Below are 14,868 nucleotides of genomic sequence, written 5' to 3' on the forward strand. Positions count from 1 at the left end.
AATATTGAATCTAAAAACAAACTTTAAATTTTTATTTTTTTTGGGAGCTGGTTGGGAGCTGGTTTGAGGATAGGGACCAAATAAATTGATTTTTTCAACAATTTTTTTTTAATTGGAAGTTGGAAGAGAGTTTTGGAAAATGTTTTCCTTAAGTTTTGAAAGAAAGTCATTTTCCTTAAATTTGAGGAAAATGAGTTGATTTGGAAAACATTTTCCAAAACATTTAATGTTTTCCGTCATACCAAACACACCCTATGTGTAAAACTTAAAAGACAATTAATTGATCGCTTTAACATTAATCAATTGTAGAAAAAACACCAAAAAGCAAATAAGAAAAAAGGAAAAGAGGGATCAGACACTGAATGCAAAATCTACAAACAGCTAAAAGCTGAAATAGACTGACGCCTTCCTTTCCAAACATTCCTAGGGCAATGCATAATTGAGGATATGAATTTTAAAGTTAGATTTTATTTTATTTTATTAAAATTAAGATGTACATCAAAATTTAAATGTTTAGATCAAAATACACGTATATATTAGTTAAATTTCTTTACCTCAAAATCTGAATATACAAAATATTGCCTTTATTTTAATAATTAATACGTAAATAAATAATTAAATTAATAAAATATGATATCGATAAAATATTTTGAAAAATTATATTTCTTTTGATAGTAATGATGTCTAGGTGATAGTTATGGATGTCAATTGGAGATGGTTTTGCCTGGTGTGGTAGTTGTTTATAGTAATTGATGGGGATGATAGTTAATAATAATGGTTAATGGTGACTGATAGAACAGATTAATGGTGATGGTTGATGTGGTAATGGTGGCGGCAATAGACAATTGTAGTGAATTATTGTTATTAGGAGTGGCGAATGATGATGGAGGTTTGCAATATATTGTGATAGCTGATGGAGATGATTGTAGCTAGTGATCGATGGTTGTTGTGGTAAAGATGGTTAGTGATGATGATTTTAAATGATGGCTAGTGGTGTTGACAACTGTTCAGGGATGGTTGTGCATGTGGGATAACGCATGGTAGTTGATAATAGTACGATCTCAGCTGTGGGCTTGATGTTTGCACACAGGCCAAACACACGTAAATGATTCTTTTGGCGACGAGATTTGAAATCAGGACCTATGTTATCATGCACGTTGAATATCTTATCTAAAAGCATAAAGTTATTATAGATAATAAAGTTTTAATTACTTAATTATATTATGTCTAAATACATGAAAGCTCAATAGTTCATCAGAACAAATGCATGTATATCAATACCTGACTATTTAATCAACGTTTTATATATCCAGGTGGATGATGAATTTAACTCTGACTTGGAAGAAATTTTGACTGATCAGAACAGGTGAGAAACAAAGAGCTATTTGGAATGTTTTTCAGAATTATGGTTACCACTAATTCTCTTTATGTTGCATTATTAGCAGTAGGATTTAAGTTAATTACACTTGATGTGGAATGAATTTTTTCAATATTGGTGTGATTTAACATATTAGTGCAAATTACTTACCATATATTTTAGGCTACTACACAATACGTTTTACACTGTTAATGCATAGAACTTAATCTCAATTTAATTTTAAGTAATGCATTGATGGTGGAGAAGAAAATTACAATCACATCACTTGTACAATAATTTAAAGTAAAACATTATGTTAAGCATTTAGCATTAATGTTGTATAAACTGTTTTTTTAAGAAACAACCTCTTTACCTTCACAAGATAGGTAAAGTCTGCGTACTAATCAACCTAGACTCTTAGAACTTTCATTGCCTCTGTAATTAATTTCATGTTGTATCTGAGACTAAACTATATTCCACTTTGTACACATATAAAGCAGGAATTCCCAGAAGAAACTCGATCCTTGTGAATCTAAATGTTTATGTTTAAGGTTCTCACACGAGGTTGCCCCAGTGATATTTACTGGAGAGTGTATTTTTTCCAAAGGAACCAAAGTGGAATTGGTTGATGCTGTTACAGGACAACAAGTGGGACAGGGGCCTCTAGCCTCAGCACAAGTTGAAATATTTGTACTTAATGACGACGAACTAAACAGTCATATTAAGATTCAAACAAGAGGTGGAACATCAAGGCGCGACCAAGATCCATATCTGAGGTTGGAAGGAGGCGTTGTTTCTGTTAACAAAATTATATTCAAATACTCTCCAAATCATATGAAGAAGTCGAACGGGGTAAAGCTAAGAGCAAGGGTTGTCGATCAACCTGAAGTGATAGAGGCCGTGACAGGACCCTTTACTGTCAAGGATAAACGTTCAAGTGAGTATTATATTTCTACTTTTTTAACTTTAATAAACTAAATAGTGAGTCAATTTGATCAGTTACGTTTTTCACAGAAAGCAAGAAGCGGTACCCTCCATCACCAACGGATGATGTATGGAGACTAGAGCATATTTACAAAAAAGGTGCTTTCCATAAGCGGTTGACTGAAAACGGTATAAAAACAGTGGAGGATTTCCTAATTGAACTCCAAAACAATCCTCAGAGGCTACGCCATGTAAGTAGTTTCGAATTCTCTGTCTAAGAAAATTCAAAGTTGAGTGACTTTCTGAGAGAAGAGTGCAGAGATATTATCTATGCGCAACTTGTGATATTTTGTGGTGCACCTACATGTATGTACGTAATTTCCTGCATCTGGATCTGTTTAGGGCAATTTACTGATAGTATTTGTCCAGGTTCTACCTCATAACAGTTAGTAATTTTTTTGTAAGAAGCAATACAAATGAGTACTTTTTACTTTCTGTGCGTGTAGATCCTTGGCAAAAGCATGTATGAAAATTGTTGGAAAAAAGTTACAACGCATGCTAAGACTTGCAATCTTGATGGGAGAAAGTACCATCACTTGGGGAATTTGGTCGCGGTTGACGAATGCCAGTCTTTAGAGTTTGAAAATACTTCAGTGAGTACCAAATTTATTTGCTTAGTAATATATACCCTGTTTGAGCTTTGAAAATCTCTTTGATTTTGCAATGAACTAGTTTAATTTGTCATATTTGATTCAGGGAGCATCTGAAAGTAACCAGTGGTTAGAGAGTGCTGAATGTTCTACATCTTATGCAATTGCTGACCGGCAATACGAGTCAGATCATGAGATGTCTCTTGATATCACATCTGTGATTTCAGAATCACAATATTGGGAGAATATTATGCAATTTCTTGATTCTTAGTTAGACATGCTTTACAATTTCATGTCACGCCTTTTCTTTTTAGGTCGTTTGAAAAAGAATGTTGTTTTTTTCCTTATTTGACAATTATTAAATGGTTTCTTTACATCACAACACACTTTTGTCTTTTTACTTGTTGCTTCAACTTACCAAAAATTTGCTGCGAATCTCCTTACTATACTCACTTTGTTTTGTGCCAGTGCCATTTTCTACAAAATATTAAATTCTAAGGTTACACTTTTTTCGAATTTGGAATGTCACGAATTGTTTGACACAATTTAATGATGAGATTAATTTATTTAATTTTTAATTAACAATCTGCACTTAAGTACTTTATTATTTTAGATGTAAATTCGGTCTTAGTTAAGACAGAAAGAGCAAAGAAAAGAAATTGGTCTTGAAGTACTCTTATAGCTTAATGTTTGTGCACAGGCCAAACACATGGAAATGATTCTTTTGACGACGAGATTTGAAATGGGGACCTTTGTTCTTAATACTTAATTATATTATGTCGACCCATAACCAGAGGTCTCGGGTTCAAGTCCTGGGCATGGAGAAAATTCTATTGGGAGCGCCACCCCCGAATGGACCCTGCAATGCGCGATCCGGAGTTAGTCGGAGCTCCAATGTGGGCTCAGGACACCGGATGAAAAATAAAAATAAAAATTATATTATGTCTAAACACACAATTACAAAAAAGCTCATTAGTTCAGAACATGTGTAACCTTTGGACTATTCATTTACTCGATCTACTATCCCATAATCTTTTTATTCATTGTAAGGACGAATTTCTCACTTAAAAATAGTGTGGTCTTACTTTGTATTGGAGGAAGGAAAAAGAGTGGCAGAAAAGATGAGAAGTATTATATTATGTATATATTGAGTTAGTGTAGTTAAAGAGAGAGTTAAGACAAAAGAAAAATATTTCAAGTCTTCAACTATATTCAATATATAAATGCGAGTATTTATATGCTGAAGGAAGGTGTTTTTTTGTGGAGCTTTGGACCTTTCAACTAATCCGGAGTTGCTTGAGTTACAAACATTGTTGGGATGTTTTATCGTGGAGAGAACAAGTCAAGAGTCTACTGCTAGATCGGCGTAGATTATGTCGCGTTGGGCTCGAATCTCCTTAAAGAGCTCGAGATATCCATGTCTCAGCCTAAAGATTTGTCTATTCATTTTTGTTATTTTATTTTCAACTGTACTATATTGTATATGTGGTATATTACACCAATAGTGACATTTCCTTCAGGATTTTCTAAACAAGAAACTGAGTCATACAAATTGAACAGAATAATATTTTTGTGTTATGTAGCATAATAGGAGGTAAATACTTTCAAAAATTCATATTTTAGAGGATAATTAAGACTTCTCATAGTTTACGGGATAAATAGTTTCAAAGATCTATGTTTGAGGGGGGAATTAAAACCTCTTATAATTTAGGTGTGTATATAATAAGCTGTGTCAAATTTAAAAGGATTTTTAACAATTAACTCTAATACTAATTATCTAAATAATAACGTTTTCATTGAGATGGAGAGAAACGACTTAAAAACTGCTATGCAACTTGGAAAGTGCAATGTCGATTACTTCTGCGTGCCTATAATGTATATCAATCATTATTCTGTCAAACAAAAGGAAGAAGACAAATGATAAAACAATAATGTGGAAATACATACTTTAGTTAGGGGCTAGCCCACTTGATTGAGGATTAGCATAAAACAACTGGTTTCAATTTGTTAGACATATTTCTCCATTTTAATTTATTTGACATATTTTATTTTTTAATCTATTTTAAAAGTAATGACTCTTCAAAAAAAAAAAAAATCATAAATTTATGTCATGTCAATCCGATATTGTTAACATTAATGGGAAATATACATGGATGTGATTAATTAGTTGATTTATATCATTTCAATCCAATATTTGCCTTGTCCAACATGTTTTTTAACGAAAATTTCTGCCTTTTTCTCGATAAAAATGACCATATAATGTGCAAAATGCAAAAACTAGTATTACACTATCTTTAGAGTTTAGACTTCGTACAAATTACATATTATTAGAGTTGTTTCTACATATATTCACACAAGTAGTTATTGAGCTGACAAGAGTTATTGGGCCATGAACAAGTAACAAATTCAGGCTAATTTGAGATTTGGATCAAGTAGTGGTGTGAGAATGGTTCCATCAAAAAGGATAGTGGCTAGTGATTCATAAATTATGCATATTCAAGAAAAATGTATGTCATCTCTTCTTTTAGAGTCGTAGTTTTTTATCCCTATTCTTATTTCTTTCTTAATTACTTGTTATTTTTATATTTTCATTATAATTCAGTAGTTTGAATACCGTAATTATAATTCTGGAATTGTAATCACATTCGAATTTGATTAGTTACACTCGACCAAACAGATAAATAGGTCATGTGCAAGACCCGTGGTACTTTTCATGATCACCGGTCCAAGAGTTGACACAAATGGAGGCATCAATGTGCATAAATGTTAAAGGTAATAAGACATTAGGTTAAAAAGCGCGACTCTTTTATATGATGATTAGATGAATATTTTTTATTTTATATGATGATTTGGAAATTGATAAATTATTGAACTTTCTATTTTGGCCCTTGCTCATATCTATACAAAAATATACATAGAATATAGAAATAGTTAGTATTGAAAATTATTTAAACTTTTAAAGATCATATTAATTGTAAGGGTAAAATGAGAAAAATAATTATTAATTCTATCTTGATTCAGTAAATGATCAAGTAATACAAAATAACTATTCTTAATAAGATTTCAATTTTCATCTAATATGAAACGGAATGAGTATAAGTTAGTAGTAATTTTTTTTATATTTTTTAGAAATAAATAATTTTTGAATGTGATCAAGGTAAAAATATTACTTATTTAGCAACCGAAGGAGTAAATATTTGGACAAAATTTCAATTCGTAGTATTAGTCCTTACATAAAACTGATTTAGTCAACTTGTTAAAGGTTGATTATATAATTTCTACCGATTTTTAAAATCAGCCGATCGACATAGATTTAGTGATAAATAAGCCCCTCTAATGATATAGGCATATCCAATGGTGTCGTATCATCATTTAGAGTGTGATTTCTATACTCTATTATGTATGGTTGTGGGCTTGTGGCTAAGGACATATCGGATGTCCTTTTTTAATTGACCTACTACAATTAACCAATACACATAATATTGACGTCAAAATTTATAATTTATTTTTTTGTAAAAAATTTATTTTCCTCCACACTTTAAACTTTTTTATTTTTTCTCTTTTCTTAGTTTTTTTTATCTTTCACTTTTAAATATTTTTTAAAAAATTATGTATATTTTATAATAATAATAAAAAAGAAAGTGTTCTTTAATTTATTTATTTTATGTTTTCTTTGATTTTCTTCTATTTTGATATCCATCCAAACTTAATTTATTTAAATACAAGATATTTAAAATTAAGTTTTTGAAATCTAATAAAAAAGCAAAGAAAATAAAATGGATAAACAAAGTCGATGAAATAATGAATCGAAGTAAGACAATGAAAAGAAAAAGAGGTTTAAAGATAAGGAAATTATTTTAAAAAAATTTACTCGTATTAACTTAATGACTTTTACCTTTAAGAATCATTCCGCTATACTTATCATTAAATGAATTTGATATAATAAAATAAAGGAAAAAAGGTTTGATATACTCCTTAACTTTGTCATTTAGAGCCGAAACATTCATTATAAAAGTGGCTCATATATACTCCTACTGTTATACAAATGGCTCACATATAACCTTTTTCTCAAACAGAAGTGAAAAAATTAATTTTAATTTAATTTTTTAATTATTTAAAAAATATATATAATCCATATGGGTATATTTAATCTTCGTCACACATATTTTTTTATTTTTTTTTGTTTCAATGACTAATTTAAACTATTTATTTTGATGGTCAAATTTATTTATGTTTCAGTAATTTTCTTGTAAAATTAATTATAGATGACTCAGTTATTTTTTTTCAAATACAACAACTAAATTACAATATAGCCGAAAACATAGTTTTAAATTATAATTTAGTCAAAAAAAATACTTTTAAATTTTTTCCTTTGCACTAAAGAATGAAAGAAATATGAATAAAAACTCAAATAATTACAATCAAAAAAGTCAATAAACAATTTATCTATGAGAAAGATTAAAATATACTTTGAACTTTATTAGAAGGTTCATATAAACCTCTACATGATTATTTTTTAAAAAAGTCAAAAATATAAATTTAAAACTATTTTTTTCACTTCTATTAAATAAAGAATATATGTGAGTTGTTTGTATAACAATAAGAATTATATGAGCCAAAGTATATTAACTCTAAATGAAAAAATTAATGATATATTAGACCCTTTATTACTTTTTATATCATATAAAAACATGGACCACGTATAAACAACCTTTTTAAAACATATATGCTTCTTCTTTCTTTATTTCTCCAAAAATTTCTTATTAAAAAATAAAAAACTCTTCAAAGTTTCTTTAATGCTAAAAATTCTTCTTAACAATGCATTAGCTGGCACCTACTAATTTTTTCTTGGAGGACAATGTGTCGGTGTTAATTGGAGAACGTAGGTGTTAATTTTTCCAGGTAGTATAGAATTTGACTCCTTTTTATTGTACTCGTTTCGTCCACTTTTATTTGTCAATTGTCATGTCGTGTTTTTTAAAAGTGAATTCGATTAATTTTTAAAGTTAAATTAGATTACGTTAATTCGATATTTTAAACAAAAAATTTAGATAATCAAAAACTACAGGAAGACGACTACAAAATTGCATTTTTTTGCATATCAATGTGATGAAAAAAAATGCATTTTAAAATGTTAGTCAAAATTTTTATAGTTTAACGTTTTAATAGAAATTATGACAATTAAAAATTGACGGATGTAATATTATTTATCATATCTTGCTTCTAAAAAGTCTATTTGATTATTTTTTAAGGTTAAATTAAATAGACCAATTCAATATATTTATAAATATAATTTAAATGTTTAAAAATTATCCAAAAAATACCATAAATAATAATATATATTTATTAAAAAATGATGAAAAATATATTTTACATTGATGGTCAATAATCACCGTTTACGCTCGATAAGCGAAATTGACAGTGACAATAAATTTGAGACTGGTACAGTAATACTCATATGATTGCAAAATCTCTTTTATACTTATCTTTTAAAAATAATATTTTAACTTTGATAAATATATAGTTAAAAATTTATTTAAACATAATAATTAATAAATTGTTTAATTGGAGGCTATATTAATATTAATAATAAATACAAGACTAGCACTAATGTGTGAATCTATTGGGTTATTATTGGCTAAAGATGGACACATGATATAGGCTATATGATTCTTGTGATTTCTATAATTCGTTGATGTCAACTATCACTATGTCTAAAAGTATTTTAAGTTTAGATTGTCGTTATTAAATTATATTAAAAAATTATTTTAATATATAGATATTTTTTAAACATAATTAATCAAATTGCTCAATAAGAGATCATGCACTTTTAAATTGAAGAAAGATCTATTAAGTAAATAATAAGGATAAGGGTTTGAAAAATACCTTAACTTTGGTCGGATTTGCTGTTGCGATACTAAACTTTCATGAACACCTATTACCTCCCTAGACTATTTAATACCGTATTTTAAACATATATATATTTGCCCACGTGGACATAAAAAATAATGCAAAATTATAAATAGTAATGTGTCCACGTCGGCACATATATACCTTTAAAATACACTATTAAATAGTTCAGGGGGTAAAAAATACGGTATTAAATAGTCTAGGGAGGTAATAGGTCCTTATGAAAGTTTAGTATCGCAACAGCAAATTCGATCAAATTTGGGGTATTTTTCAGACCTTTATCCCTAAATAATATAACTGTAAATTATATTTTCGTTAAATTATAATAATAATAATATAATAATAATAATAATAACAATAACAACAATAACAATAACAATAACAATAACAATAACAATAATAATAATAATAATAATAATAAAAAATAAAAATAATACATAACATATGGAGTAGTTATTTTTATTATATAACTTTTCCTTATGTTATTTATATATTTAGGCCATGTGGGCTGCGGCCAAAATGATTGTTGGCCAAAAAGAGTCTTCTATATATAGACTTCTTGCACTTGTGGTCATATAAAACTAATAAAAAAGATTTGTCGCTACGTAGACTTTTATATTTGTGGTAATATAAAGGTGAGAATATCTTTAGTCTAATATTAAATTTTAATTTGATGTTAAATTTAGCGTTTTGGAGCTCCAACTCTATATCATTTTTTATACTATTTTAGCGTTTGAATAATGTTTCACTTAATTTAGTGTGACATTATTTATCAACCAAATCACTTTTCAAATAGTTTTCTATTATTATCTTATCTTGTATACTAGAAATTGCATGTTTTTAATGAAATCTCAAGTGTACTTATTTATTTTTTTGTGTAATGTTTCTACAACATTAATTTTAGAACTTAAAGTTGATGTGTATAAATAAGAATACTCATATAAATGATTTTAATATAATATTAAATTAAATTTAATATAAATTTAAGTAATGTATTGAGTTTGAAAGTTGACCATTTATGTAAAAATTAAAATAAAATTTACGTTTAATATTTATTTAAGTATATTTCATCAATAATTCACCTTTATTTATATTATCTATTAATATAATATATAATAGTAGTTAGCAACATATATTATTTAAAAAATTATGGTACATAATAATTTTATATTAAATTATTATACAAGAAAGAAAAGAATATGAATTATTGGGTGAATATGTGAAAATAGAAGAAATGGTTCGTTTTATGAAATAAGAAGATATAAATGAAATAAAAAATAATAACAAAACATTAAAGAAAGAGAAAAATATAAAGAAAATACATTTTTAGTTAAAAGATATTAAAATTAAAAGGATAAAAATATTTTAAAAGGTAAAATAACATAAATAAAATATCATTCTGGCTAAATTTTCTGGCCAAAAAATGTTTTTCATTTATTTTTTTAAAAAATGACGTACAAATAAAAATACAAGAAAGTAATATTGACTTCATTTTAGTGTAAATTTCGGTGTTATGAATTAGAAATTCCCAGCCAAATAAGACATAAAAGTAGCTTTCTTTATTGTTTCAACTTTCAAGTATCGTGCATTATTTACGAGGTAATTACTTTAGCCAATCATATGATTTGTCATCAAAATAATGTTTTCATTAAGACAATCATATCAAATTAATAATTCACGAACCTTGATTGATGGTTCTTTTTCAATCAAGAATGCACGCTTCCCATTCATTTTTTTCCCGCGCACTTATAGTTTTTTCTTGATTTTTTTTTATTTTTTTTATAGTACTAGTCATTTTGCAGAAAAACAATTTCAACCTACTTTAGTTTTTCTTCTTTTATTCCTTACCATCTTAATTAGAGTGAACCATGAAAAATTACATTGTATGTAAAGATTAAATTTTGGTTTAATAAATATATATATAAAAATATTGACATTTTTTTATACAAGTTAAATATTTAGTTTAGTGATTAATGTGTTGTGAAAATTTCTAAATTATGAGAGGTCGTCGTTTTATAGTTGGTTATAGTTATAACGTATTTTTAATATTATAAAGATTAGTTATAAATGAATTTATATATATGGTTTTAGGCAGAGATATAGATTATACATTTATTATATACATGTATTATACTTCCTTTGTTTTAAAAAGAATGATTTGGTTTGATTTGATACGGAGTTTTAGAAAATAAAGAAGACTTTTGAATCTTGTGGTCCTAAATTAAAGTTATGTCAAATGTACTAAATTGCCCTTCAATCATGTGGCTTTAAACATGCCAGGTGAAAATCTGAAATTAAAATGTTACCAAAAAAGGAAATAAGTCATTCTTTTTTAAACAAATTAAAAAGGAAAGGAGGTCATTATTTTTTAAACGGAGAGTATTAGTTATTCCACGTGGCACACTACAAGCTTATCGAATAAGACAATAGCCGCAAAGTTAGACTTTCAACTCCTAAGTCCTAACCAATAGTAGTTTTTGTTGGGAATTATTTCTCCGTACCTTTTTGTTTATTTATGACTATCAACGAGCTTAAAACTATAGTTTTATATTTGCTACGTGACTTTGATTTGTATAATTCGCTAGAAATATTCAATTTTATACAAATTGTTCAATTTTGTATAAATTTATTTATACATTGTAATTTGTATAATAAGATCTGTATTTATATAATTATAAGTCTATATGACGAAAATATATATATTTTTATTTGTATATACATTTTTCTCTCGTTTTATACAAACACAAACACATTTTATACAAATGCATTTTATACATTTTATACCGAAATGTATAAAATGGCTAATTGTATACCGAAAATGGCTAATTGTATACCGAATCAGATGATAAAAAATTGGGATGTTTACTGTGAATTACAATTAAAATAAACTATGACTATAACATTAAATTTGAATTAATAATTTGTTATTTCATACAATTTTTCCATAAAAGCATAAGAGATAAGTTCTAAATTAGAAATTTCAACATAATATTTGATTAATAGATTTTAGAAATAATTTTAAAATTTTATTTTTTAAAATATTTTTAATCATTAAATTTAATCAAATTTTAAAAATTTAAATAATCAAATATTTTATGTTGTCAACTTCTATTCATACCACTTCAAATTTATTCAAGTATGCATGTCTAAGCACAATATGAAAAAAAATCAAGTTTTCAAATTTCAACATGAAAATCTACATGGCCTAATGTAAATTAACTTAATACCTTTAATTTATTTTGACTTTAAAATAAATGCTAAAAAACATTTTTTTATCTTATCCAGCCAAACACTACCTAACTCTTTTCGTCTCAACGTTCCTATTACTTACGATTTTTTTGATATTACGAAAATTTGACAAAAGAAATTACTCCTTTTATTTCATTTTTTTCTTCTATCCTTTTTTTTTAAAACCCAAGAAGTAGCAAGCATAAGCCAAATACTTATGTTTTTTTTAAATCAATTATGAATTTCATCAAATAACGTTAATCTTTGTTTAATTACATAATTTAGACTGTTTACGTGTCCCTCTAATTCCTGACAAAATGATTAGACTTTCTGCATAGATTTGGGAGTAGATACTAATCTAAAAAAGTGTTAATCTATGTTATGTACTGCAGCCAAAGAGTAGAGTACTATAAACGTGCAGCCGCAACCAAAGAGTAGAGTACTATAAATGTGCAGCCGCAAAAATAAAACTAACTTATTGGTATCTGTTATAAATATCTGCCCTTATTCTTTGTTGAGAGAAATATAAATGTGTCACATTGATTGAATTTCATGTCATCAAACGAAACAGGTGCATATTTAAGCAAAACGTAAGAGAATTGAGATGAATGATAAACTGTGTGGTGTTATTGTGCATTTTAATATTAGAAATTAAATTATTAAATGCATGATAATTAATAAGTATAAAGTGGAGAAAATAGTTCTTTATAACTCATGCAGTTGTAATGATAGTATATATGTTCTTTTCATTATCTTCTGCAGATTGACCCAGCACTCCTTAAATGACAATTCACATTTTTTATATTTATGTGGAAGAAATACTACATCTATATAAAGAATATTTTCTTCATTGTGTTGAAGAATGGAAAAAAATGCAGTGAATGAGAAATTTCTATACTATTGTGTTTATATTTTAAATTTAATTAACATGGTAGGGTCATGACAAACCCCCACACACCTAGTCTCACAACTTATTTGTGATGGCTTTTATTAAAAATTAAATAAACTGTAGTGAAAGAGAGAGTTAAAAAAGGAAAATTACTCTTAATCTTCAACTAATTCACTATTTAAAATTGAGTAACTTTATATTGAAAGAAAGTATTCTTTTAGTGAAATTAGTCATTTGAGTTATACGATGTTATTAAATTATTTTGTCGAAGATTATGTTGCAGTGGACTTAACATGATCTATAATTATGATTCGGTTCGGATTTTATATTAGCCATCAATAGACGCGTCTTCGTAAGCAACACATAGGCAGAATACAAGAGAAGTAGTAGTATATATATTTCAATTCAGGTGCTATACACCCTCATTAATTCATTTTACTGTTTCAATTTATCAAAAAAGAAAAGAAAAAGAGTAGTGATGGCGGCACATAACATAGGCGCGTTCGAAGAAGGAAGCACGAGCTCACATACTGAAACAACAAACCCTAATACTCCTCCTTTAATTACGAGGTACTTGTAAGCCTTCTAAGTTTTTTGTAGTGATCAGCGTTGTATTGAGGTCAGATCTAGCCCCCCTCTACTCCTTTTTTGCTAAAAGAAAATTAAGAGATAATAATAAAATGAACACATTTATCTTTTTTTCCACATTATAAAAACACACAATAAAATAGTATTACTTTATTTGGTGTTCATTGAATCTGAATACGTTGTTAGTTTCAAAATTGTTTTTTCTTATAATAAAAAATGTACTAGTTTTTTTGCATCGTGCGGGAAAACGATGGAAAAACTTATTACCATTCAGTCGCTATATATGATGTGTGAACATAAGTTACAAGTTGGTATAATACTGAACATCGTTTTGACTAACTCATTTTCTGAATCTCCATATATAAGGGATGTTAGTGTATCTCCTTGCAAGATCCGGCGGATTGTGGTTGCCTTTCTACTAGCTTTGTGGTCGACTTTTTCTGTGAGTTCATATTTTTTTATACATTTAATTGTTTTATTTATAAATTTTTACTAGTATGTATTTGCTTTCTTTTTGGTTAATTTATGACGTGGTTGTTTTTATGAACTCTTACCTCATTTGGAGACCAAATCCCAGATCTAAGGGTTTATTTACTTTAATTTATGTAACTATAATTATATATATCATATATGGCATCTTTTTGAAGAAAAGGGCATCAATTATACGTAAATTTTAAAAAGAAATTAATCGTTTCAACATTCAATTTTAGAAGAAGCCCCAAAAAGTATATATGAAAAAGAAGAGGGACACTAATTAATACAAAAAGGATTTTTGGTGACTGACTGGATTGAATGGAGAAAAGATAGATTAGACACTGAATTTGACTGAAATAGACCGACTGCGCTGTCCGTCCCTTTCCAAATACTCCCTATTTAGTTGTCCACTTTAGAAATGACACACATATCAAGACAACAATGATTAGCATAACAAAATTATAATTTTACCCTAATAGTACAATTTACAATTATCAAAATAAATTTACTCAAGATAACTAATCAATGCTCTGAAAAGTTCATAAGTTTATATTTATAACAACTTTTCACTTCAAAATTACAGGCTCTTCTTTGAATTCAAATGAAATAAATTGAAAGAAAACAACATACACTTTTACAATATGCTTAATTTTTCCCTTTGAATCTTCGAATGCTTCTATTCGATCTTCATCTTTTCTTTTTAAATTTTTGACTTCAATAATTTTTGGATCTTCAATCAATATAAGTGAGCCTTCTACTTTGATAGAAGTATTAGTTGAAACTTCAAGTTTATTTCTATCCATTTTTTTGAGTAAAAAAATTGTTCAAAATTTTTACTCATAAACTAA

The 14,868-nt window shown here is 27.4% G+C and overlaps 1 protein-coding gene across 1 annotated transcript in view; it reads left to right on the plus strand.

Annotated features, from left to right (window-relative positions):
• LOC102585463 (calmodulin-binding protein 60 A-like) overlaps nt 1-14,868 on the plus strand; it is a 39,870-nt gene that overhangs the window by 2,188 nt on the left and 22,814 nt on the right. Inside the window, exons 3-5 of the mRNA XM_015307674.1 lie at nt 1,314-1,366; nt 1,858-2,294; nt 2,372-2,532. Coding sequence (XP_015163160.1) covers nt 1,314-1,366; nt 1,858-2,294; nt 2,372-2,532 — 651 coding nt within the window. The remainder of the gene's footprint in view (nt 1-1,313; nt 1,367-1,857; nt 2,295-2,371; nt 2,533-14,868) is intronic.

Source organism: Solanum tuberosum, unplaced genomic scaffold (assembly GCF_000226075.1).
Source record: "Solanum tuberosum cultivar DM 1-3 516 R44 unplaced genomic scaffold, SolTub_3.0 scf00062, whole genome shotgun sequence".
NCBI classification, from domain to species: Eukaryota; Viridiplantae; Streptophyta; class Magnoliopsida; order Solanales; family Solanaceae; genus Solanum; species Solanum tuberosum.